The sequence below is a fragment of the Cygnus olor genome, chromosome 2 (genome assembly GCF_009769625.2).
Source record: "Cygnus olor isolate bCygOlo1 chromosome 2, bCygOlo1.pri.v2, whole genome shotgun sequence".
Taxonomy (NCBI): domain Eukaryota; kingdom Metazoa; phylum Chordata; class Aves; order Anseriformes; family Anatidae; genus Cygnus; species Cygnus olor.
The window spans coordinates 138,726,633-138,750,728 of NC_049170.1; the positions used below are offsets into that span (position 1 = coordinate 138,726,633).

At 37.7% G+C, this 24,096-nt stretch overlaps 1 protein-coding gene across 4 annotated transcripts in view; it reads left to right on the plus strand.

Annotated features, from left to right (window-relative positions):
- The window catches only part of SPAG1 (sperm associated antigen 1), a 43,928-nt gene that overhangs the window by 8,954 nt on the left and 10,878 nt on the right, over nt 1–24,096 (plus strand). For 2 of the 4 annotated variants that reach the window (XM_040548611.1, XM_040548613.1), the window contains exons 5-14: nt 3,178–3,245; nt 4,403–4,521; nt 5,000–5,105; nt 5,879–6,009; nt 6,676–6,782; nt 9,770–9,932; nt 14,647–15,009; nt 15,387–15,486; nt 18,940–19,092; nt 23,584–23,759. In XM_040548611.1, coding sequence (XP_040404545.1) covers nt 3,178–3,245; nt 4,403–4,521; nt 5,000–5,105; nt 5,879–6,009; nt 6,676–6,782; nt 9,770–9,932; nt 14,647–15,009; nt 15,387–15,486; nt 18,940–19,092; nt 23,584–23,759 — 1,486 coding nt within the window. The remainder of the gene's footprint in view (nt 1–3,177; nt 3,246–4,402; nt 4,522–4,999; nt 5,106–5,878; nt 6,010–6,675; nt 6,783–9,769; nt 9,933–14,646; nt 15,010–15,386; nt 15,487–18,939; nt 19,093–23,583; nt 23,760–24,096) is intronic. The other 2 variants (XM_040548612.1, XM_040548615.1) reach the window with 2 other exon arrangements.

Sequence of the window (24,096 nt, forward strand, 5' to 3'; positions counted from 1 at the left end):
GTTATTACCAAGGAAACCCAGATACAGCTTTATGTGTTATTTGTGGTATATGATTTTCATTCCTTTTGTTAATGAAGACTACCTCTGAAATAATTGTAACCTTTCCTGGAAGAGAAAAGAGAGGCCTGACATTGTGTTTTAGAATTCAATTTTTTTATGTAGCAGTGCAGTTACACCACTACTAGATCAATACTGAATAAAAGAAGGCTTCTTCTATAGTGAACACTAAGATACCCGTATAACGAAATCTCAAAAAAGATTAATATTTTGAATCAGTTGTTATTTGTTTTCTTTCTACTTGATAAAGCTAAGGGCAAGGTAGTAATTTTTTAAACATATTTTGTTAATCAATTAGGTCTGTAACTATCTTTTACACTATAATCACATAATTTTGTAATGTGATATCAAGTATAAAGTTGGTATGATAAATTAATCCTCTCTGCTAGAAAGAAATCCACAAACCCTTCCATTTGATTGGAGACTGTGTATATTTATCTGATGTGGTGCATAAAAACTCCAGGAACTTCAGTGAAGCCAATTCTGGAAATCCTTATTGACCCTAAAACCATGGATTACACCAGTGGGTACAAGTTTGGTAAATGGAAGCATCTTGTGCCTATACAGCTTTTTGAGCTGATGCTAAATATAATTACAGTTATATAAGTACATAATTATATAGTTATATATGAAAGTACAGTTTTAATTCGCTACATAGCTTATATCTCTATATAGTGTTTTCTTTTTACTGGTGTGAAGTCATAGGAAAGATTTTCCAACGCTGAATAGATAAATACTTCATGTAAAACTTCCCTTTTTTACACTATGGAAGTTTCTTAATACCCTGGTTTTCATTTCACACTGCCTAGAATTTTGAGGTTACAACTATACTGTAGAATAAAAGAGGACTGGAGAAGACAGCTAGAATATTTCTGTTTCTAACTGTCCATATTACTTAATCAATTTTGCTGCCTCCCTTTTTCCAGGACAGAACTAAAGCATGTCCTGGAAGCATGGGTTTAGAAATACTCAATTCCAGAATATTGTACGGATGAGATTTCAGTAGATGTAGGTTCCTTTGCCAAACACAATGGGCTACAGTCCAGGGCATGCAACATATATTCCAAGTTCTATTTTATGAAACTCTACTGTGATGCTATCTATATAGCCCTCATATTATTTTGGATACTCCAAATTGAAAAAGAATACTGGTTAGTTGGCACAGAATAATAACGTGTTAGTATGGGATCCAGAGGAGAACCAAGGCCAAATTGTTTGTCATCTGAACTAAATCCAGTCTCTACTTCGTTTTTTTTTGATCCAGACATAACTCACTGGGCTTCAAAACCCTTTGGGATCCATGCGATTTGAGTTTTGGCAAGAAACATGACAAGGGCAGAGGGTTGGTTTTTTTTTTTTTTGTTCTCTGCCTGTAATATCAAGTACCAATGAGAAGTTAATACAGCATGCAAATGTAGCTTTTTCATGAAAGGCTCTTGGATGAGATGCTCTGAAATATTACTGATTGAGAAATTCCTTACTCCATTGGAGCCACAATTTGGTTACAATGGTCCCAAGAATATGAGACCTAGAATATTAAGGATTTTTGAAATTTTGAGTCAATGCTTCTGCCTTATTCTGCCTTATGAAAGGATGTGTTCAAGTTTGTGTAATTACTTTATAAATGTTCTTCTGAGAGTTTCATCTTTTTTTTGTGCTCATTTAAATTAAGGGCTTCTGGTTTGAAAAGAGATTTGGTATTTTAAAAATTACAAAGTTTGTAATATACCCCAGGATACATACATAATGATGTAATATTCCAGGAAGCCATATTTAGGAGTTACCTCCTCCAAACATGCATTAATCACTAAATGTATGTCATTTTGTCTAGCTTCTTGAATGACTGAGAACATTAAGAGTAATTCTGAAGTCGAATACTACAAAAGCTTATGTAACCTAACATTATAGATAGCTATAGGTGTTTATAGGAAGGGTCACATTTGCCTTATGTAAATTGAGGTGTTTATATTCAACTTCAGAAGTGTTTCCTTGTAACAGTGTCACCACTGGTAAAGCTAGTTTAAGAGGTTTCTGTTTGTTTCTTTGGTTCAGTTTACACATGCTCACTTGCACTGGTACAGATATTTAGGGGTTGCACTGTAGTATCTATTAAATTGTTTGTTTGAACCCAGATAATTGTAAGTCTGCAATCCTACAAGAAATTACGCTGGTCTAACTTGGTGAGAGATGGGTTGCAGGGTAAGAGGAGGGCTGAACAGCCAGCGAAGAGTAGACGGGAATATTTTGAACTGGCTGTACGACTATGGAATACCTGTTTGGAACCACACCTTGCTGTTGAATATTGTTGAAGTCAACAAACAGGGAGGGACATTATCAGAAACATAAGTCTGATGACAGAGGTGGAAGAGATGCCAAAGGTGGTGGCTATGGAAATACATTCCATTAGGACAGGAGCTGGGTTGCGATACAAGTCAGTCGAGTCAGTTATTGGGACTGATTGCTACAGGATAAATTGTCCTAAGGATAAATTTTAGTTAAGGCAAATATCAATGATGGACGTTGTCTGAAACCTAGAATGAGAGTAAATCATCTTGGGATTTAGCTTGATTGGAGTCTGTCAAATAAGTAGAAACACTATCTACGAGTCAAACCAGATTTTTATTTTAAGTTTGTTCAGAGGGCTTCAGGGGCTGTCAGAATCTGTGTATTGCATTCTCTTGGGAATGACAAGGCTAAAATGTGGTTACTGATTCAATCTCAGTGATAAACATCGCATTACAAGGCTGGGGTTTTCCAAGAGTAAGTAGAGTTCATTGTTGTATTGGAAGGATGGTTTAGAAGATGGCAACACAAGATACTAATTAGGAAGAGCAATCTCTTCTACCTGAAAGTTTTATCCAGCACCTCTGTGACACATAACAGGGCAGTGGAGAGGAAGTGTGAGACAGATTACAATGATCCATCAAATACATAAAGATGTTCTTTAAAGCAAGATGAATGAAATTTTCAAGACTATGCTGAAATTAGTCATGAACAGTGTTAATTAGCACGGATATGTATTGCAGAAATTTAAAAAAACAAACAAACAAACAAAAAAAGCTGAATTTCCTATTTTGAAAATTGTCTTACAGGCTTACAGGCTGGTTGTTTCTCTTTCAGAATGAAAAATTACAAAACAAACAAAGATACAAGAAAAACATACCACGGGATTACAGTGAATGGGACAAGTATGTTAAGCCCTTTATATTTATTTTTTTAATTAACTTATTTATTTTATAATGGAACACAGTTGGGGGAGTGGGGATTGTTGTTTAAATATTTTCCAGAATCATAATATTAACTTTTCAGGGAATTGTAACAATTCAGTGAAACTTATGTTTTTCATAATAAATGTTCTGTTAAATAGCAAATGATGCGTTGTGGTGCTGCTAACTGAAAACAGGTTGTCTTGTATTTTTTGTTCAAGTGTTGTGAAGTATAACAAGTCAACAGAAAATATGAATAAAATATGTTTTTGTTTCAGTTTTCTTTTTTTCTTTCAGCATCTAAGATACAAGTCTGTGGAGGTACATTAAGAAAATGGAATTAAAAATAGCTTAATTTATCATTTTTTTGGAAGAATGTAATGGTGGCATATTACCCTCCCCAGCTGGATGACAGCTTGATGCCCCCATATTATTGACTGTGGAAGGCGCAAAGCGCATACTTCTGTTTTTTGCACTAGTGGCTTCCCTCTAACTCCTTAAAAGATGTTGTAGAATCAGAGTGAGAATACTATTGTGAAAAGCAAAGGCTATCTTCCATTGTCATAAACAGAAAAGTTTAGTGTAGGAATTGGTTATTACTGTATGTTTTTGTAGGATTATAGCTGCAATATTTATTCAATATAAATTCCTATACACTGTTTTCAAAAGCTGTTTCATTGTAATCTTGGAAGTGTCTGAGAATATTTTGAAATTTCTCTCAAATTACACTATTAATCACTTCAAAGACATTCCTTCAGTGTTTTTAACAAAGGTTAATACCGGTGTTTGATAGAAGTGGAATCAAACCTGAAGATACAGTTTCATAAACTTCACCTGTCTTTTGTTGGAGATGGTGAGAAGGGGGGTTGGTAGACTTTTTTTATTTGTTTTTTGGTTTTGAGCAGAAGGGATGGGAAAAGGAGTGGTAATATATATGCAGGAGAAATGGAAAAAATAACATGAGGAAAGGAGATAACACTAAACTTTTTTTATTTTTCCTAACTAGTCACGGATAATTGAACACTGCTTTTATGCCTGCTTACCTCTGGTTTAAAATGGAAATATAAAGTATGGCTTTCTATTAGTAGAGGACTCTTACTGTGCAACATTATTGTATTTGTCATTTTTATTAATTTAAGGTTTGACGTGGAAAAGGAGTGTTCTAAAATTGATGAAGGAGGTGAAGAAAATAACTCAAAATCAAGATTCTTTAATAGGCCAAGTCTCCCTCTAATTGAAAAGAAAATAGACACAACTGGTAATGCCTTAGAAATATTTTTTTCTTTAACTGTAATGCTGTGTTATAGAGTATGAATCTAAATTGAAGAAGTAAATTATAGAGGTAAAATTGTCTATATTTTTTGGCACCTAGAGATTATAAAAGTTCTTAGGAGGTCAACTGAGAGTGAAGCCATATTTAAAAAAATAAATCAGTTAATAAATCAGTTAAAATATTTGTTGCATTTAGGTTGAGAGAGACAGGTAAAAATATAAAGCACACTTCTGCTATTATAATTCAATGGTGGGGTAACCTCTTTCATCTTGTATTCTGAATTGTATGCATATCAAAAGAATTTAGTTTTATTATAGAAAATGTAATAAAAATTGTCTTTTAATAATACCGGTTGTTTTAAACGTAATTTAAAGAATATGGCATTCAAAGTATTTTAGCTGACAATGTTGTGATTGCATGTGTGCAAGTCATTAATTGTTGTGATGTATAAATTTTTTTCTAGGCATGACAAAGAAAGAGAAGATCTTTATTGCTACTCGTGAAAAAGAAAAGGGCAACGAAGCTTTTGCCAGTGGAGATTACATGGAAGCAGTGACATATTACACTCGGTGAGTATGTACTATTGTATTATTTTAATTATTGTTACTTGTGAACATTATTTTTAGAGCAATAGGACAATTAGATTATTTTCAACATTGCAAAAAGGTCTTACAGAGGAATACTTAAAGTGCTGTTGCATCCTGATACTGATTTTTTTATTTATCAGAAAGAAGTGGATGAATAGTGATAGGACAATTTGCAGGTGTCACAGAGTTACTCAGATTTTTCAAAACCATTGAGATTCAAGGGCAGGTTGACAAAAATAAAATGATAAACAGTGGGTGGAGAAAATAAATTGATTAGAAATTTCTTTGAAGTAATCATATTGGTAGTATTTTCTCAGGTGTTTTTAATGAAAATTGATTTAATAACCTCTGTTTAGGAGAACTAAAAATCATTGTGTGCAGCTTAATCATGGGTCCCTCAATATAAGAAAGACATCAAGGCCCTGGAGCTTCTCCCAGGTACCAAGCGATAACACAAGAGGGAATGGCCTCAGGTTGCTCCAGGGGAGGTTCAGGTTGGATATTAGGAAAAATTTCTTCACTGAGAGTGATTAGGCATTGGAACGGGTTGCCCAGGGAAATGGTGTAGTTGTCATCCCTGGAGGTCTTTAAGGAAAGAGTAGATGTGGTGCTTAGGGACATGGTTTAGTAGGCATTATTGGTGGTAGGTGGATGGTTGGACTAGATGATCTTAGAGGTCTTTTCCAACCTTAATGATTCTATGATGCTACATTCAGGCTTTCTAACGATGAGCGCATCATGGTCATCTTTTTCAGGAGTATATCAGTACTACCCACTGCAGCTGCATACAATAACAAAGCTCAAGCAGAAATAAAACTTCAGGACTGGGACAGTGCTTTGCAGGATTGTGAGAAGGTGTTAGACATGGAACCTGACAACGTAAAAGGTAAAGTTTAACATATATGTGCCTTTATGTATTAGTTTATTTCTAGCAAATAAAATGGTTCGTATCTATTCATGTTCTTGTTTTCACTGAGCTTTAGATCAGTTCCAAGTATGAAGAAGGAGGAAATTAGCTCCCCAAAATAATTTTAACAGTATTTGGGGGGTCAGGGAGGTTTTTTACAGTCCGTCCTGTTGATCTGTAATGGCTATACTTAAGCAGAAGCATGGAGCAACTCATTTTTTCTATGATGACAATAAGTGCTCTTGTATTTGTGCAATATGTTGTTTACATAATGACAACACTGAAGTATTAATCACCTTACAAGCAACCTGTAAACAATGAAAGTTGCTGATTTAATCCTTTCTGAAGACAAAGGCTTGAATGCAGCCTGAATACAGTATTTGCATTTGAGGAGCAAACAAATTGGAAAAATATGAGAAGGTGTTTTACAAGTCATGATTGCTATCTCAGCAAGTGAAATTACATCATTAAAAACAATCAAGAGAACAGTAATTAGTAATATAGAGTCATTATGAAGTAAACTCAGAATCTTAAAAATTGTTTTACACTTATAGTTCATACACTTATACTTCATATGTCTAGAAAAATAGCCTAGTTATCCACTTTATGCTTTTAAAGTATATACAATACTCTGTTCCTTTGTAGCTCTGATGCGCCGTGCCACTGTTAACAATCAGCTGAAGAATTACGAGACTGCTGTAGAGGATCTGAACAAAGTATTGTGCATTGAACCAGAAAACACTGTAGCTAAGGTAAAGATACATGACCCACAGATAACTAGAAAAAGGTTGTAAGCAGTTGTAGGATAAAGTGCATACCATTTGTATCGTTTGATTTGAATATGAGTTCTGAGGACATGATTGGTCTACTGTGCCAGTGATCAGTTTCCAAACACCACTTAGCAGCCTGTGATGGAAATTAGGTACGTGAATGTGATCAAATATTCTATTTGCTACTTAATTGTTAGAACATATAAGCACTGAAGTCTTCTGTATTAAAGTAATTTAGGTGCCTAAAATTTAGCTGCTGAACATGCTCACAGTATTAGTTCATTGGCTGATCAAAGTTACTTGGAAATTTCTGTCAAAAAGATCCACCGGGGTAGGAGCATTTGAAGTTTGACACATAATTCACAAGAAAAAAAATCCAAGGAGATGCCAGACTTCTATTGTGTTGGTCAAGTTAACCTGAAAGGGGAAGACCTGGGTTCTGGTCTCACTTCAGTGTGACGTTATAAATACTCATCTCTCATCTCCATGCTAGAATGAAAATTAATGGATTGAGAGCAGCCCTGAGGAGCAGGACCTGGGGTGTTGGTTGATGAGAAGCTCAATGTGAGCCGGCAACATGCACTTGCAGCCCAGAAAGCCAACCGTATTCTGGGCTGCACCAAAAGAAGAATGACCAGCAGTAGGTGATTCTCCCTGTCTACTCTGCTCCCTTGAGACCCCACCTAGAGTGCTGTGTTCAGCTCTGGGTTCCCCAGCACAAGAAGAACATGGATATATTGGAACATGTCCTATGAAGACAGGCTGAGAAAATTGGGGTTGTACAGCCCGGAGAAGAAAACACACTGGGGAGACTTCATTGCAGCCTTCCAGTACCTAAAGGGCTTACTGGAAAGCTGAGGAAGGGACTCTTTGTCAGGGGGTGTAGTGGGAGGGCAAGGGGTATTGGTTTTAAACTAAAAAAAGGTAGACTTAGATCAGATATTCAGAAGAAATTATTTACTCTGAGGGTGGCACAGGTTGCCCAGAGAAGCTGTGGATGCCCCGTCCTTGGAAGTGTTCAGAGTCAGGCTGGATGGGGCTTTGAGCAACATGATCTAGTGAGAGGTATGCTCACCCATGGCTGGGGTTTGAACTAGATAATCTTTAAGGTCCCTCCAAGCCAAACCGTTCTATGATTCTATGATTCTTTGAAAAGCCTTGCATACCTTCTTAAAAATATAGACCCTTCTAGGTCAGTTCTGGGCCTAAGAAAGCAGGATGCTTTCTTTGAAAACTCAAGGTCAGGATGTGGTCCTTGTAGAAAAAGATTGGTTTGTATCATTCCATTGGTATTTTCTTAAGGGTGTCTTGTGGCTGAGAACCCAGTCCTTGAATTTGGATGCTATCTGTCCTGAGAATCTTCCATACTAGGCAGTTTTGATACTAAACTGTTCTTCACCTGTTAATTAGGAGTCCATCATACTGCTACCCCCAATTTTATAACATGACTCCTGGATGCTGTGCAGTTGCCTCATCACATGAATTCCATTTAGCTCTTACTGTTGCACACTTTAAGCTGCTAGCAGCTTACTGATTAGTACTTCTTTCTGTGGAGTTACTCGATCCAATACTGCTATTGCTTGCACCAGAAAAGTTAGGGAGGTCCAAGCCTGTACATCAAGTTCACCACCTACTGCGTTCATGCCCATTGGGGTGTTCTTGCAGCTAAATTCCTGTCCAGAATAGTTCCAGAGTTCACATCAACCAAGGAATCGACCTGCCTGCTTTTTTCTCTTTTTCTCTTTTCGAACACCTCTCTCTAGATTTGACTTCGGAAAGAGCACTTTTGTTTGTTTTCATCTTTACAAGACTGAACCACTAAATAGCTTCTGAGTCTGTGCTGACAAACTCCACAAAAGTCTTTGTGCAAAGGCTGTGCTGAGACTTATTATAATACCAGACATATGGTACTCGTTGTGAGTACACTCTTCCAGGGATCCAAATACACTAGTACCTTTGCTGAATATAATGCTGCTGTTGCTGAAAGCAAAAGTCTGTCCTTATCCGTGCCAGCTTTTTTGCCTTGGCTGAGACCTCTGTAGGTGACACAGTGTGTTGGTTTTTTTTGAGTTACTCTGCTTGAAGGATCCTCAAAAGACTCTTGAGCTAATTAAAAATATACGGAACACATGCAGAGTGAATGTTTATATGCTGAGTCACTGATTTTTTTGCTTGTCAGTAACTGGAGTTTTTCAATGCACTTTTCCACATGAATCTTTGCTTTTTCCCATCCTTTATCTTTTTCTTGTTGAAGTGAGTGCTGAAATGGCACTTCCTCATAGAGCACTGAATACAAAACAGAATAGAGCATAATATTGGGTGTGTCTTACTCTGTTCTGAAAATGAAGTGCAGTTGGAGCATTTTTTTGATTCATCCAAAAATGTTTATGGAAATGAGAGGCTGTCTGATTATCTAATTTGCAGTTCTTACACGAGGAGCAAAGCTTTTCATTATTCAACAGTGTCCTTCTGCTACACTGCTAAGAAATTGTTGTCTCTTTTGGTTCTAGTTCCATCAGTCACATTAGTCCATCAAATATCTATCAGATGCTGAGTTCCTGATAGCATAAGTTTTGATAAACTGCTTTTGGGCTTTTTCAGGGATTCTGGAAAGAGCCTGTTTTCCATGGGTCTCTTCTGAGTAGACCATGCCAGATGTCACAATAATACAATCTACATCTATTTATTTATCTATGCTTAAGCAAAGAAAGGAATGTATGCATTTGTGTGGTATCTTCTAATTAAGTTTCTAAGAGACAGAAATTGAATGTTAATCTTGGTTTTGATACTCACTCTTGGAAAAGTCACATTTATTTTCTCTTTTTGGTATTGGTAACATTTATCAGGATAATTATATATTCAGGACCTTATATGTATTATTTAACAGAGTGTACTTTCTGGGTATAAATTACAATTTATATACCTATAAAAAAAGGCTTCTTCTATTACTGTTTATTTCTCTGTTGCAGAAAAATCTGCTAGAGACTGAAAAGAAACTGAAAGGTTTAAAGCCTGTCTCTAAGACTGAAGGCAAAGGAAAAAGAATACTTATTGAAGAGATAGAGGATTCTGAAGGTAGTGAAGAAAGAGGAGAAAATGCAGAGGAATGTGGAAGAAGCAGTGGAGATAAAGGTAATGTCGTGTCATTTCCTGTTTAATTTTAAGCTGAAGAAAAAATTGTTGCCTTTGATATTATAATCTTCATTCACAAAATTCATCCACACTTGCTTGCAAATAATTTCCTCTGTTTGAAGACTAAAAATACATAGAATCATAGAATACTCTGAGTTGGAAGGGAACCATAAGGATCATCAAGTCCAACTCCTGGCACCACACAAGTCTACCCAAAAATTCAGACCATATGACTAAGAGCACAGTCCAAATGCTTCTTAAACTCTGACAGGCTTGGTGCTGTGACTGTGTCCCTGGGGAGCTTGTTCCAGTGCACGACATCCCTCTTGGTGAAGAACCTCTTCCTGATATCCAGCCTGCACCTCCCCTGTTGCAGCTTGACACCATTCCCTCGGGTCCTATCACTGGTCACTGAAGAGAATAGATTGGCACCTGCCCCTCCACTCCCCCTCATGAGGAAGCTGTAGGCTGTGATGAGGTCTCCCCTCAGCCTCCTCTTTTCCAGGCTGACCAGGCCAAGTGACTTCAGCCGCTCCTCATACATCTTCCCCTCTAGGCCCTTCACCATCTTAGTAGCCCTTCTCTGAACACTCTCCAATAGTTTCACATTCTTTTTGTACTGTGGTGCCCAGAACTGCACACAGTACTTGAGGTGAGGCTGCACCAGCGCAGAGCAGGGCAGTCACTTCCCTCGACTGACCATCAATGCCATGCTTGATGCACCCCAGGATACGGTTGGCCCTCCTGGCAATTGCCCAGCTCTCTAATCTGTCCAGATCTCTCTACATTCACTACTTAAAGTAGATCTGAACAGGAAGTCTAGAATCTAGTTTTGTTAGACATTTTTTGAAATATTTCTAAGAAAGGTATAACAAATGCAAATGGAAAAATGTTACTAAAAGTCACCTTCCTCCCTGTGTCCTGTATAATTTTATACCTTTCCTTTGATGTGTACCCTGTGAGTATTCTGAGATTAGAGAACATCTTGTGTTCCTTAGATCTTTATCTTGTACAACTCTCCTGCCTTCCTACCATCATTTTTTTCTTCTGCATTTTTCTTCTCTTAATTGGATCAAAGGGCCTAAAACTGATCAAGTGGCACTTGATTTTTTGTTGTTGTTTTTGAAAACAGTTTCAAGTTTGTTTTTGTTTTGTTTTTTAATATGAGGTCATCTGCATGCACTGAAAGTATATATTAGAGGTAAACAACCTGTAATTCTTGTACTGTTTGTAGCTCACAAGCAGTTGAAGTGCAGCTCCTGTTCCTGTGTTAGTGTGTGATTAACTGCAAGACTGCTGAGGTGAAACTGCTGGCTTAATCAGAATGCATGACTTCAGGAGGAAGTGGGGTAGCAGAAATTTCTGAGGCTTGCTTTTGGGTTCAGCTGCATGTCTAGACTCCAGCCTGCCACAGAATAACATCCCTTTGTTGATTTCCACCCTTTTCTCCTTTCTGTTGGTTCTTTAAGGGAATTTGGCCACAGACAGCTGTGGCTTTTGTGTTTTCTATGGCTTACGTAGTTCTTTGTCTTGAAATTAAAATCAGTCTGTTAGTTTTCCAGTAGTCAAGATGTTCCACTTAATATTGAATATTAGTCTCTAAATGTGTGATTTAGTAATGCATTGTTTGCACAAGAGTTTAGGCAAAATATATTTTTCAAAACCAGTAGGTTTCCACTAAGTCTTCTCAGCTAAAAGTCTTCTCAGCTAGTACCCTGGAGGAAAGGATGGATCGTGTCCCTAACATTATATATAGGTAATGTAGGGGTTGCTTGCCATTGGGAGCATTCAGATGACTAAGTGCCTTTTAGGTCCACAGGAAGACTCCCATTCATCTGATGAAAGGTTAGGCTTTTGAATGTAGAGAAGATTGTCAACTGCCGTCAGTGTAAGCTGTTCATGTGATATACATAAGTATTTTTAAGATTTAGGAGGCAAGCATCTTCATAGATTACTGTGGGTTTTAAAGTATATCTGGAAACAAAGTAAATTCAGCTGTTGAATAAATTTGATATGCTCTGTGAACAGCAATAAGCAAACTAAGTATCTTAGTCTTCTAGTTTCACTTCCTGTGTGGTATTAAATTTACTTGATGCCACAAAAGTTGTTTACAGAGAATTAATTTGTGATTATTTTTTATCAGTCTATTTTCTACTTCATAGTACCAAATTAATTACCTCTGGAGATCATCTAGTCCACCTCACCCGTCAAGCAAGGTCACCTAGAGCACGTTGCACAGGATCACACTGAGGCAGGTTTTGAATGTCTCCAAAGGAGAGACTCCCCGGCCTCTCTGGGCAACTTGTTCCAGTGCTCCGTCACCCTCACAGTACAGAAGTGTTTTCTCATAATCAGCTAGAACTTCTGTGTTTCAGTTTGTGCCCGTTGCCTCTCATCTTGTCACTGGGCACCACTGAAAAGATTCTGGCCGCATCTTCTTGACACCCTCCCTGCTCTCAGTCTCTCTTCATATGACAGATGCTCCAGTCCCCTAATCATCTTAGTACCCCTTCTCTGGACTTGCTCTAGTAGCTCCATTTCCTTCTTGTACTGGAGAGCCCAGAGCTGGACACAAGACTTCAGGTATGGCCTCACCAGGGCTGAGCAGAGGAGCAGGATCACCTCCCTTGACCTGCTGGTAATGCTCTTCCTAATGCAACCCAGGATCTCATTGGCCTTCTTGGCCTCAAGGGCACATGGCTGGATCATGGACAACCTACTGTCCACCAGGACCCCCAGGTCTTTTTCCACAGAGCTGCTTTCCAGCAGCCTGTAATGGCCAAAGGGTTATTCCTCTCTAGGTGAAGGACCCTGCGCTTGTCTTTGTGGAGTTTCATGAGGTTCCTCTCTGCCCAACTCTCCAGCCTGTGCAGGTCTAAGGATGCCATCCAGAAGGACCTGGACAAATTTTTTTTATGTAATAGACTGGGTTCTTATTTTCACTTCTTCTTGAATTATTCCACGTGGAATAACGGAAGATTTATTTGATGCTACAGATAGTTCTTCAACATAGGTGTTAATGTCATGGTTTTTCACAGGGAACAGTGAGTGAGGTCTTAGATGTGCATTTTGAAGTTTCTGATTTGTTTAGGAACAATACATATTGGGTAGGAGACAATTAGAGCTTTTTCCTACTCAAGTGATCAGTTGTGCTTGCTGATGTATTTTTGGCATTGCTTTATGCTCTCCTCTACCACTGAGCCTCTAATATAATTGGGATGTTATCTGTTTCTTGATACTTAGTGGCAGCAGCTCTGTATACTCTCTCACTTGGCCTTTATGCCGTATATGAATATGCATCTACCCAAATCTTAATTTGTAGTAATCTGTGACCAGACTTTTACTGTAATAGAAAGTTTCTTTGACACTGTGGCCTTGAATAAGTCACTGTGTCTATTCTCCTTATGGTTACAAGCCGTATTGATGGGGTCTTGTACCCGGACATTTGGCCACCTTGTTACCCATTACCATAGTTATTCTGTATTCCATGATCCTCCTTCCAGTGTGCTTTTTCATTTTCTATTTTTAATTTTTAGAATTGTAAATTCTATGAAGAAGGAACTCTCATTTATAATTGGTATAATGTCTAGCACAACAGGGCCCAACCCACTGTAGCTTTTAGGCTCTATTGAAAGCTTGCAATATGACAAATCAGATCATGTTAAAATAAACAGCATTGAAAATTAACTCTAGAATTTAATTTGTAATGAATTTCTTGAAGTTAAGAAAACCCCTCAGTTACCGTGTCAGCATAAATGTTGATCAGTAAGTCTTTTTTCATTCTTTACTACTGCACTGCAGCAGTCAGAGATCAGAATTATTTAAGAAATCTCTTCATTATATATTCTGGTTTAGAAAAATCCAGGTACAAACCAAGAAGATGTAATCCAAAACAGATTTACTGACAGTGTGTGGCACAAAAAAAAAAATATTAAACATTAATCTCTGGAGATTTGGACCATTCCAGTTGCCTTCAAATATAGCTATTCCAGAGCAGTTAAAGCATTGGAACCTGACTTCATCATAGATGAATTCGTTGTGAACTGAACTTTGGGGCCAGGCTTTTCTCAGTGATGTGCAGCGGTAAGACAAGAGGCACCAGCCAAAAACTGGAACACAGGAGGTTCCACACAAATGTGAGAACTTCTGTACAGTGAGGGTGACAGAGCACTGGAACAGGCTGCCCTGAGAGGTTGTGGAGGCTCCTGCTCTGGAGATGTTCAAGACCCCCTGGACACTTTCCTGCTCAACCTGCTGTAGGGAACCTGCTTTCAGCAGGGAGTTGGACTCAGTGATCCCCAGATATTCCTTCCAACGCCTGTGATTCTGTGAGCTGAGATATTTTGCTTTTCCTTGTGCCACCGTCATTTTTGTGCCATGCTTCTGAAGGAGAAATACCTCAAATAGCTGAGAATTCATTCTCAGTGAAAGATGTCACCCGTTACATAAATACGCTTCAAATATTCCTTTCAGGGTATCCAAGAGCTTTTGATTTTTGACAGCCCTTCCATTTTAAATCGGTTCCCTCGTTACTAACGTGAACTAAAATTCTTTAGAGTGTGTATTTGTTCATTTTGTCCAAACTCCTTAACTCCCCCCCCCCCCCGCCTTTCCCCGGGTACCCCCCTCCGTGAGGCGCGGCGTGGTGCGGGCGGGGCGGCCCCCCCGCGGCGGGCGGGGCTTCGCTCCTCAGCCGCCCCTTGGCTCCCCGCAGGGCGCCGGCAGGCAGCCGGCCCGGCCGCCATGGGCAGCGCGCAGAGGAAGGCGCACGGCGCCAAGGCCGAGGGCAGGGAGCAGCGCAGGGACCCCGCCGGCACCGCCGACCCCAAGGGCACGGCCGAGGAAGGCGCGCAGAGGCCGGAGCAGCAAGGTGAAGCCGATGGCTACTCGAACGGCGAGGGGGCGAGGGGGAGCCCCGCAGAGCAGCAGCCCCCCGGGGCGCACGGGGACGGGTCCGCCTCGCTCCCGCCGGCTGCAGCGGAACTGAAAAGGGAAGGAAACGAGCTGTTTAAGGGAGGACAGTTCGGAGAAGCTGTGCTCAGATACTCCGAAGCCATTGAACACGTCGTCGGTCTAGGTGAGTGTGATACCTTCTGCTTAAACCTTATGTAGGTGGTTTAAGGGAACTAGAGGTGAAGTCACCGAGCCTATCCCTGGATTTTTGGCAGGAGTTACTGTGCCGTATTACTTCGTCATTGGCAATAGAAGCCAATTCATGTAATACAAAATGTAGGAAGATGAGTGAAGTAATCTTCTAACTTCCTTGGGACAGAGATGTTTGCATTTCTTTATGTTTGAATAACTCCATATTCTCATTGACATGATAAAGGAAAGCTCCTTACAGCTTTGCATCAGCAAACTGCATCACTGCAGTACAACTTGCTCTGTGCAGCTACATTAATTCTACAGTGTCGTTTTAGAGTGGTCTTTGATTTTAATTGTGACTTCTTTTAGGAGAACAAATTCCAGATGATTTAAGTATCTTGTACTCGAACAGAGCAGCGTGTTACCTCAAAGAAGGCAACTGCAGTGACTGCATTCAGGATTGTAACAGGTAAATTGCAACCTCCTATGTAGAGCGACAACATTCCTGATGATGATTAAACACTTTAAGTGATATCTTGTTATTGCACTTTGAAGCCCTGCCTGAATGACAGGTATGTTTATTTTTCATTTATGAAAACAATCACATGAAACCTAGGGAGAGAGTAAGTTTTAGTTTGCTTTCTTACTGTGTGAAGGCAGTTGTTAGACATACCACATTCAGAAATATGCATAGAAAGCTTAAAATCTTTATTATAAAAGCAGGCTTACTTCAGTAATGCTCTATGGTAACCTATATGTAAAAATTTTGTTAAACCAACTGCTTATCATAGTGTTGGAAATGACTTTCAAGCATCTGTGTGGTGAATGTGTGTGTTCTATGTTTGTTTGCTTGTTTGTTTTTTAATATAAACTCAGCATAATTAGGAACAGTGATTACAGTTGTTAAGGAACTGAGCTAAAATCCTTCGGTCTATGGTGGCTTTTAAGGACACAGGTGTGAAAGGTCAGACACCTTCAGTAACTTCCTAACACTGCTGTCAACTAAATTATTGGTGTATTTCCAGATGTCTTTTGCTATAATTTCTTAAATAGCACTAGTAAGACTGAGGCTTAAAGGGCCAAAGAGGAGCCCAAGATGGTCAGAATTCTTTTTTTTTTTTTTTCTATTAATATAGTTGAACCCAACTACTAAAAAAAAACCTAAATCTAAAGTATGTATGTAACTTTATATTAACTGAATATTTGACTTGTATAAATTCTGCCTGATGAAAAAGATTTTTGAAAATGTCGTCTGAAAAAATTGACTTGCTATCAGCATTTTGTTAAAGTAGATGCAGGATCATAGCTCGCTGATGAGACAAGATGGCATACTTAAGTGCCATGACATTCTTCAATTCAGGAGGTTTCTAGTATGTAAGACTTCAGCCAAAGTCAGTAATACAGAGGTTTGGGTTTTTTTATTCTTAGTGATTGGAAGCTTGGTTTTCTTATTACTTACATAGTATTCTTAATCTCATGCATATTTTCTGGATCCACGATGACCCATAATGCTTAGTGAGCGCAGCAGAGGTAGAAAGAATGTAAAAACTGGGAGGCAGAACTGCAAAACTTCAAACATAGAAATTAGGCAATGTCATTTAAATCTACTCTAGGCAACACAACAGAAGGGATAATCTATGAAGAGGTTACTTGATATCATCAAAGTAAAAAACGGCTTAGTGCTTACATTTGTGATACAGAAAGTATATAAAATTATTGAATGTTTATTAAGTTTTAGCTACTTAGGGCTTAGAAGTTTGTCAAAAAAAACTTTGTTGGATGTCTGTCTCAAGACTGTAATTTGGAGTGCCTGTATTTCTTTCTACAGAGAGTGAAACAGGGCTCCTGTGTGCTAATATTATTTTCTCTTATTTAATATACTGGTGTTGCTTGGTTCATGGATGTATTATCATAGAGTAGAATCATTTAGGTTGGAAAAGACCTCTAAGATCATCTGGTCCAACCTTTAACCTAGCACTGCCAAGTCCACCATTAAACCATGTCACTAAGGTCTCCAAGTTTTTTGAAGACCTCCAGGGATGGTGACTCAACCTTTTCCCTGGGCAGCCTGTTCCAATGCCTCACAATCCTTTCAATGAAGATATTTTCCGTAATACCCTACCTAAACCTCCCCTGGCACAACTTAAGGCTATTTCCTATTGTCCTATTGCTTAGTGCTTGGGAGGAGAGACCAGTCCCACCTCACTATAGCCTCCTTTAAGGTAATCGTAGAGAGTATCTAAAGTTTTATCTTTATATCCTGCCATGGAAAGGGAGTTTTCCATTCCCACTGATACTATTCTTCAAACAGTGTCTTCAGTCCCTGAGTGTATTGTGGGTTTTTTCTTCTTTCTCAGTTTTAGGAACCTGGAAATTGTGTTATTTTTTGTCTGAGTTACACAATGTGAAGCATTTTTGTAGAGGTTTTTTAACGGCTGTGATGTCATGCTGTTGTATTTTGCAAATGCATTCGGCAAGATAAGGAGAAGTGGAGCGCTGGAAATGCTTATGAAATGGAAATGTTTGTTCTGGAAATCATTGTTTCTTTATTGTTAATGGAAGAGTGATGGAGAAAAACTAAGTTACAGCAAAAAAGGCCAACAGCATCTTGGGCCGTATAAAGAGGAGCATAGCCAGTGGATTGGGGGAAAGTGATTACCCCCCTGTACTCTGCATATGATAGATAACATCTATGATACTGTGTTGGTTTTTGGCTTTCCCAGTACAAGAAAGATACTGATCAACTGGAGTGAGTTCAGTGAAGTGTTGCTGAGGAGGTTGTGGGCTCCGGAACACTTCCCTGGAAAAACTAAGGAAACTGGGTTTGTTCAGCTTAAAGAATGGCTTCGAGAGGTCCTAGCAGCAGTCTGCCAGAACCTGTGAGGAGATTGTCCAGAAGATGGAGCCTGGCTCTTTCTGGCAGTACATTGTGGGTGGACAAGTGGCAACAGGTGAAAACGAACCCAAGAGGTTCTGACTGCATGTTAGAGGGAAAAACAAACAAACAACTTTTCCCCATGGGAACAGTGGGGTATTGCGACAGGCTGCCCAGAGAGGCTGTGCAGAAATTTTCTTGGAGGTTTTCAAGGCCTCACGGGATAAAGCTGTGAGCAACTTTCTGATCTTAGAGGTGACCTTTAGCAGAAGGTTGGGCTGGGGACCTCTGAACCTGAATTACCTCGTGATTCTTTGAAATCTAATCGCCTAGACTCATCCTAATTTCAGTATTCCAGTTTATCTTTTTGTCTCGTTAGCAAGAATCATTGATTAATAAAAGGTAATCTTTAATCTATAAAGCCTTTGTGGGCTGCTTCGTCACTTTGCTGGAAAAGCACACGGTGTTCGCAAGTTCTGAGTTCTGATTGCACAGTATTGGGGATTGAGTTCACTGTTGAACAGGCACCAATCGACAAAAGACAGGCACAAACCTAATAGCGGAAAATAGGGGTACATTCATGTTTTATTAAATCAGTTTTTTTACATGCATACTTCCATGTAAGGAAGAAGAATTGAAAATTGTGTAGGCACCGTATACTTGAAATACCCACCGGTATTTAAGATCCCTTCCAATCCGAGCCATTCTATGATCTAGACATGACTTAAGGAAAAAAACTTTTCCTAACAGCTGTCATTATATTACTTACATTACCAGGAAAACATTAGTTCTGCAGAAGGAAGATGTGGATGTAAGCAGAGTAAGCTGTAGTAAAAACACTAACAATTACATAACTGCATCTCATTTATTATTATTATTAATAGCATTAATAATAAACCACCCAAGTGTGTTTTCCAGGGTTATGTTACTGTATGACCCGTCTGAAATCACAGAATTGTTCCATATAGATGTCTATCTCATAAAATATTCTTGCTGTTGTTATTTACGTTACTCTGTTTCAACACCATATCCTTCTGTTTTCTCCAGAGCTCTGGAGCTTCAGGCATTTTCCCTTAAGCCTCTCCTACGACGAGCAATGGCATACGAGTCCATGGAGCGGTATCGACAGGCATACGTTGATTATAAAACAGTTCTGCAAATAGACAGCAGCATACAAGCAGCAAATGATAGCGTTAATAGGTAAGTGCACTTTGTACGTTTTCTACTCATCAGTCCAAATAGAAAAATAGAAATCAGTTTTGTTTGGGGCCTACCCTCCCTCTGTTCTACATGCCTGAGACAGGGTCATCACAACTACTATGTTCTAACTAGTGGACCGGTTATTTCATTTAGTTGTTTTCCTATTGCTTCACCATTGTCATCAGCAGTAGGTCATTTTTTATTTCAAAAATGTATTATTTAAAAGGCTTTCTTTTGCACTTGTTCTTCAAATTATTTTCTTTCCGAATTTGCATTTGACGCAATGTAAAGTAACATTTTAAGTCCGTAGCTTCTCTCTAACGTTCCTGTGCATATTAGCACTCTTCCTGTAGCAGTTGAAGATTTATGTTAAGTGTTAATCCTCCATTATGCTGCAGTTATGCAGACACAGAAGCAGCTTGATACAGTGATTGACTGCAAGGCTTAGAGGTGTAAAAAATAGAATTGAATCTTATTTTTGACTTGATTTCTGATGCTTCCAACATTAACTCTTGCTGCCAAGAGATGTCTCAATTTCTGTAACTATATTTCAATAGTTCACAATTATGGTAGTGTTTATACAAATTTATTCTCATTAACATATAGAAAGTACTTCCATACACAAATGAAAGGATTTCCATTCCCTTTTCTTTCCTTTTTTTCTTTTATTGAACAAAAGTATTTATGAAAGTAGAACAGACATTAATAGTTGAGCAAAAACCTGCATTCATGTAACTTTTTTACAATGGAATCTAGTACTTTTCTCTTCAAGGCAACACCATGAGTGACTACATTATTCCCTATGCTTCATTAAAGAGGCCATGATATCTTTAAGTTCTGCTTTAACTTCTCCTCTTAGAAGTCTTACGTTTTTACACATCAATTGATTTACACATCATTTGATTACACATCAAATAGTTACTGATCTCCTGTGTCTGCATTGATAGTAGACCATTTGGTTTGTTGAAATAACTTACTGAGCTGGTATCTGAGTGAATTACTGTACTTTTTTTTTCTTTGCTTATTTTATCTGCAGATATTCTTTTCATATTTCGCCTGACAATGACTTGTAACTTGCTTAGTAATAAGCATATTTCCTTCTTTTCCCTTAACATTCTTCCTTTTCTCCCCTCTAGGCCTTCCTTATGTTTTTAGCTTCACTGCTCATTACTCTTTCCTCCCTGGCAACCCATCACCTTATTTCAGCTGCTTCTTCCTTCTTCTCTTCTCTTCTGCTGGTAATTCATTTTTGCTTGCAAATTCTTAGTTTCTAGAGCCTAGACCTCCTGCATAATTGAACTTTTAGTATGACTTACTTTTGAATTATTTATCGTTCATAAATTAAATTGTTGACTAAAGTATCGATTTTAATTTCCGAAGTAACACACCTTCTTAAGATGAATTTTAACCAAAAAATTGTAGTTACTCTACTGCCTTTTAACTTAATGGGACAACCCCAAAATAGCTCTATGAATTTATTAGGAATGTCAGGTCATAACAGCATGCTTTTACTGGAGGATTTACTTGGTTTTAAGTTCCTGGAGGAAATTGGATGGTGATGCTGTAGGAAGCTGACAGATAAACTAATCTTCCTACTTCTGTCTGAAGGCAGGTTTACTGAATCTTGTTAAGGCTTGTCTTTCTGCCCTTACCTAGCTAAGCAAGCTTTCCAGAAATCTTAGAATCCAAGGGGTTTGATATTTCAGATAATTCTCATGTAAAAGATGAGTAGAATTTTTTAAGATCAAGTCTTTACCTGACCATTTTACAACCAAAAGAAAATAACAAAGAAAGGAACGTAAGTACATATTTTTATGAAAGGGTAACTGAGAACAAATATAAACAATTATTTGAGTGTTTCTCATGGTTAGATGATAATGAGTAGTCTTTTATTGGTTATTTTGAGGTGACTTTTAGTTAAATCGGAAGGACTGTTTCTTTTAATGGTCTATGCCAAGTCACAGGAAAATGCCTTTCAAGTATACTTTTTAATTAGTGTAGTTTTACTAGCTTTGTGAACATCAGTGACTTTCTTTGTATTTTAATTTCCTATTGAGTGATTGTTTTATTATTTGCTTTTCGTTGTTAGAAATACACAAGCTATAATGGGGGGCAGTATGTTCATGCATTTCCATTTACTAAATTGAAATTTCATTCCAAAATTCTCTCAACCCCTTTAATGCCAGTTAGTAAATTGCAATAGACAACTTGAGAACTTTTAATAAAAGCCCTGTATGAGTATTGTAGTGTACCGACTATGTCTTCATGATAAATTCCAAAACTGCAAGGAGATTGTTAGGTCAAGTTAGAGTGATAGTGTTGTGGAATGAGTATCTGTCGCAACCTTTTTTGTGAGATACCTGTGCTCTGTTAAATTAGCCATGGTACACAGGTATGCATTTTTGCAGAAGGCCGTTCTAAGAAGAGACTGCCCTATTACAAGAAATCAATCGTTAAAAAAAAAAAAAATCTTTCTGTTGATTTTGGTGAATTAGATCAGGCTTTTTGTCCAACTTTTTAAAGCCATTATGATGAGAAGAACTGACAGGAAGGAAGTGGGATGCTGGTTTACAGTTGAAACTCTTGTTACTTTCTATGCGAAGCAGCAGAACAGAAATAATTGCCTTTTTACTATAAAGTATACGATTTTCTTCTCTAATAATAAAAAAAAAAGAGTAAATCATAGGGCTATTTAATTTATGATGGTATGCCACATTTTTCTTAACAATTGCATTTGTATGATGCTTTAAAAACCTAACGTTTTAGAAAAATTAGAGCAAAACAGAACTTGGACAAGCTTCTCTGTTGTCCTGTAAAATACTGCTTACTAATCATCCAGATAGAGGAATGCCCTGAAAGGGCATGTGCAGCTAATACATAGAAAAATAGTCTTGTTCACTTAGAAAGAGTTGGAACAGATATATAATACTACAAAATGTGATATTCTGCATATGAAGAACTTATTTTCAGTTCAAAATGGTATGTTTCATTTTATGTAATACATAAAATCATGTTATATTGCTCCACAAACAGTGTTTTTAATCTACATCATTGAAATACGCTGGTAATTTCTGTTTTACAATAAATGTCCACTTGGACATGGTCCTGGGCAACCTGTTGTAGTTGTCTCTAACTGAGCAGGGGGTTGGACCAGATGACCTCCAGAGGTCCCTGCCAACTTTAACCATTCCGTGAGTCTGAAATAATATGAGAATTGCTTCTTTGTTGAGAATATGAGAGTTGCTTCTTGTATTGGTTCTTCTCTCAGACCCAAATTGGAAAAGAATTTGGTCCCAATTGCTTTGACTCTATTGCCATAATCTTACACTGGGGATTTATTATTGTTATTATTTTATAGCCATTTTTCAAATACTTAAAGAGAATAAAATCAAGGAAGTAAGCTTTATTTGGGTTATTTATACTCATTTTATCTCATTCATGTCACGTTCAAGGTAACAATTTTTTTTGAAGAGTATTCATGTAGTATGTTTTCAAACTTGTGTTAAATGGAAACACACCTATTATGCAAATTTCAGTTTAATGACTTCCATAATATCAATGTGACTTGCTTTACTACTGAACTGAGGATTTTTCTTTGTTAAAGCATATGTTAGACTTATCACCGGTTGAACTTAAGAGCTGTTTATTTTGATATCAGAAGACTTACATCAATGTTGTTCTCGTCATAGATTAATTTGTGTGTTTTTTTTTTTGTTTGATTGTTGTCTTTTAAAACACTGCAAAAAATGTAACAGAAACATTGTCTTATATGGCTTTACTCATGTTTATTTAGGTCTTGCTCCAAAATATATCACAGCAATGGGAAACTCCCACTTAAGTGCATTTTGACTTGAACCTCTCACATGTCGAAATAAATGCATTGGTTAAAGAGAGACTGAAAAGATCACATATATTTTTCTTTGCCTTTTTAAATGGGGATGAGGAATGATCATTTGAAAAATTTGACTGTTGTATAAAATGTAATTTAATATATACTTTATGACCTACACTGGTTATCTACAAAATTGTTATGTAAGAGGTTTTGCTTGACACTGGCAAATTTAGGTACCGCTTGTATATCTGAGTGTATTGTATTTTACTTATGCTTCAAATAACACCAATGAACACCTAAGAAAACTAAGCAAAATTAAATGTCTTTCCTCTGTTTCTTTACTGCGTGTTTCAGGCAGCAGTTAGAGCTTAGTTGCAAAATAAGTCATTTGCTTAAATATTTATAGATGTAGCTGATGTCAGTTTCTTGTCTCCTACATACTAGCATAAGTATTTTAATTTTAAATGGAAAAAAAGTATGAATCAAATAAATTAATTCAATGGTGTTGACTGCTGTGACTTTTTTTCATTAGTCTTAAGGATAACTGTTCGGTTGTCTTGGGGAAAATTGGAACATTGCATTATTTAATTTGGCTGTAGTTTATTAAAGCATTAAATAAATATATGAAAAGTCATGCTGATAGGAGTTTTCTTTTTCAGAATAACAAAGACTTTAATTGACCAGGATGGCTCTAGTTGGAGGGAGAAACTGCCACCGATTCCAGTTGTCCCAGTCGCTGCTCAGCGACACAGGTGGGATGGAGGAAGTTTTACTTCAGAGGTTAAGCCAAGTAATACTACAGATACCAACAGAGAAGAACAGTTGCAGATGAATCGTACGTATAGCTAATGCAAGTATATGTACATACAAGAAAATAATGTTAATTGAAAAATTGAATACAATTTAATAATGTCAAAGGAACATCTTTAGAAAATATTTATCAGAGACCTTTTTGAAAAGGCAAATAAGATGGTGGTCTTTTGGTACGATTAGGGTTAATGTGCTTTAAGGAACCACAGTAATGATAATTTTTTTAGTCCAGATGATTTAGTATGTAGCAAGTCATTTCTAAAGCTACATAAAATAGAGCAGAAATACTCACCAGCAGTGTGTTGAGTCCTACCACAAGTATCAGTGGTTTCTCTGACCTCATGCTACAGTTATAATGTAGT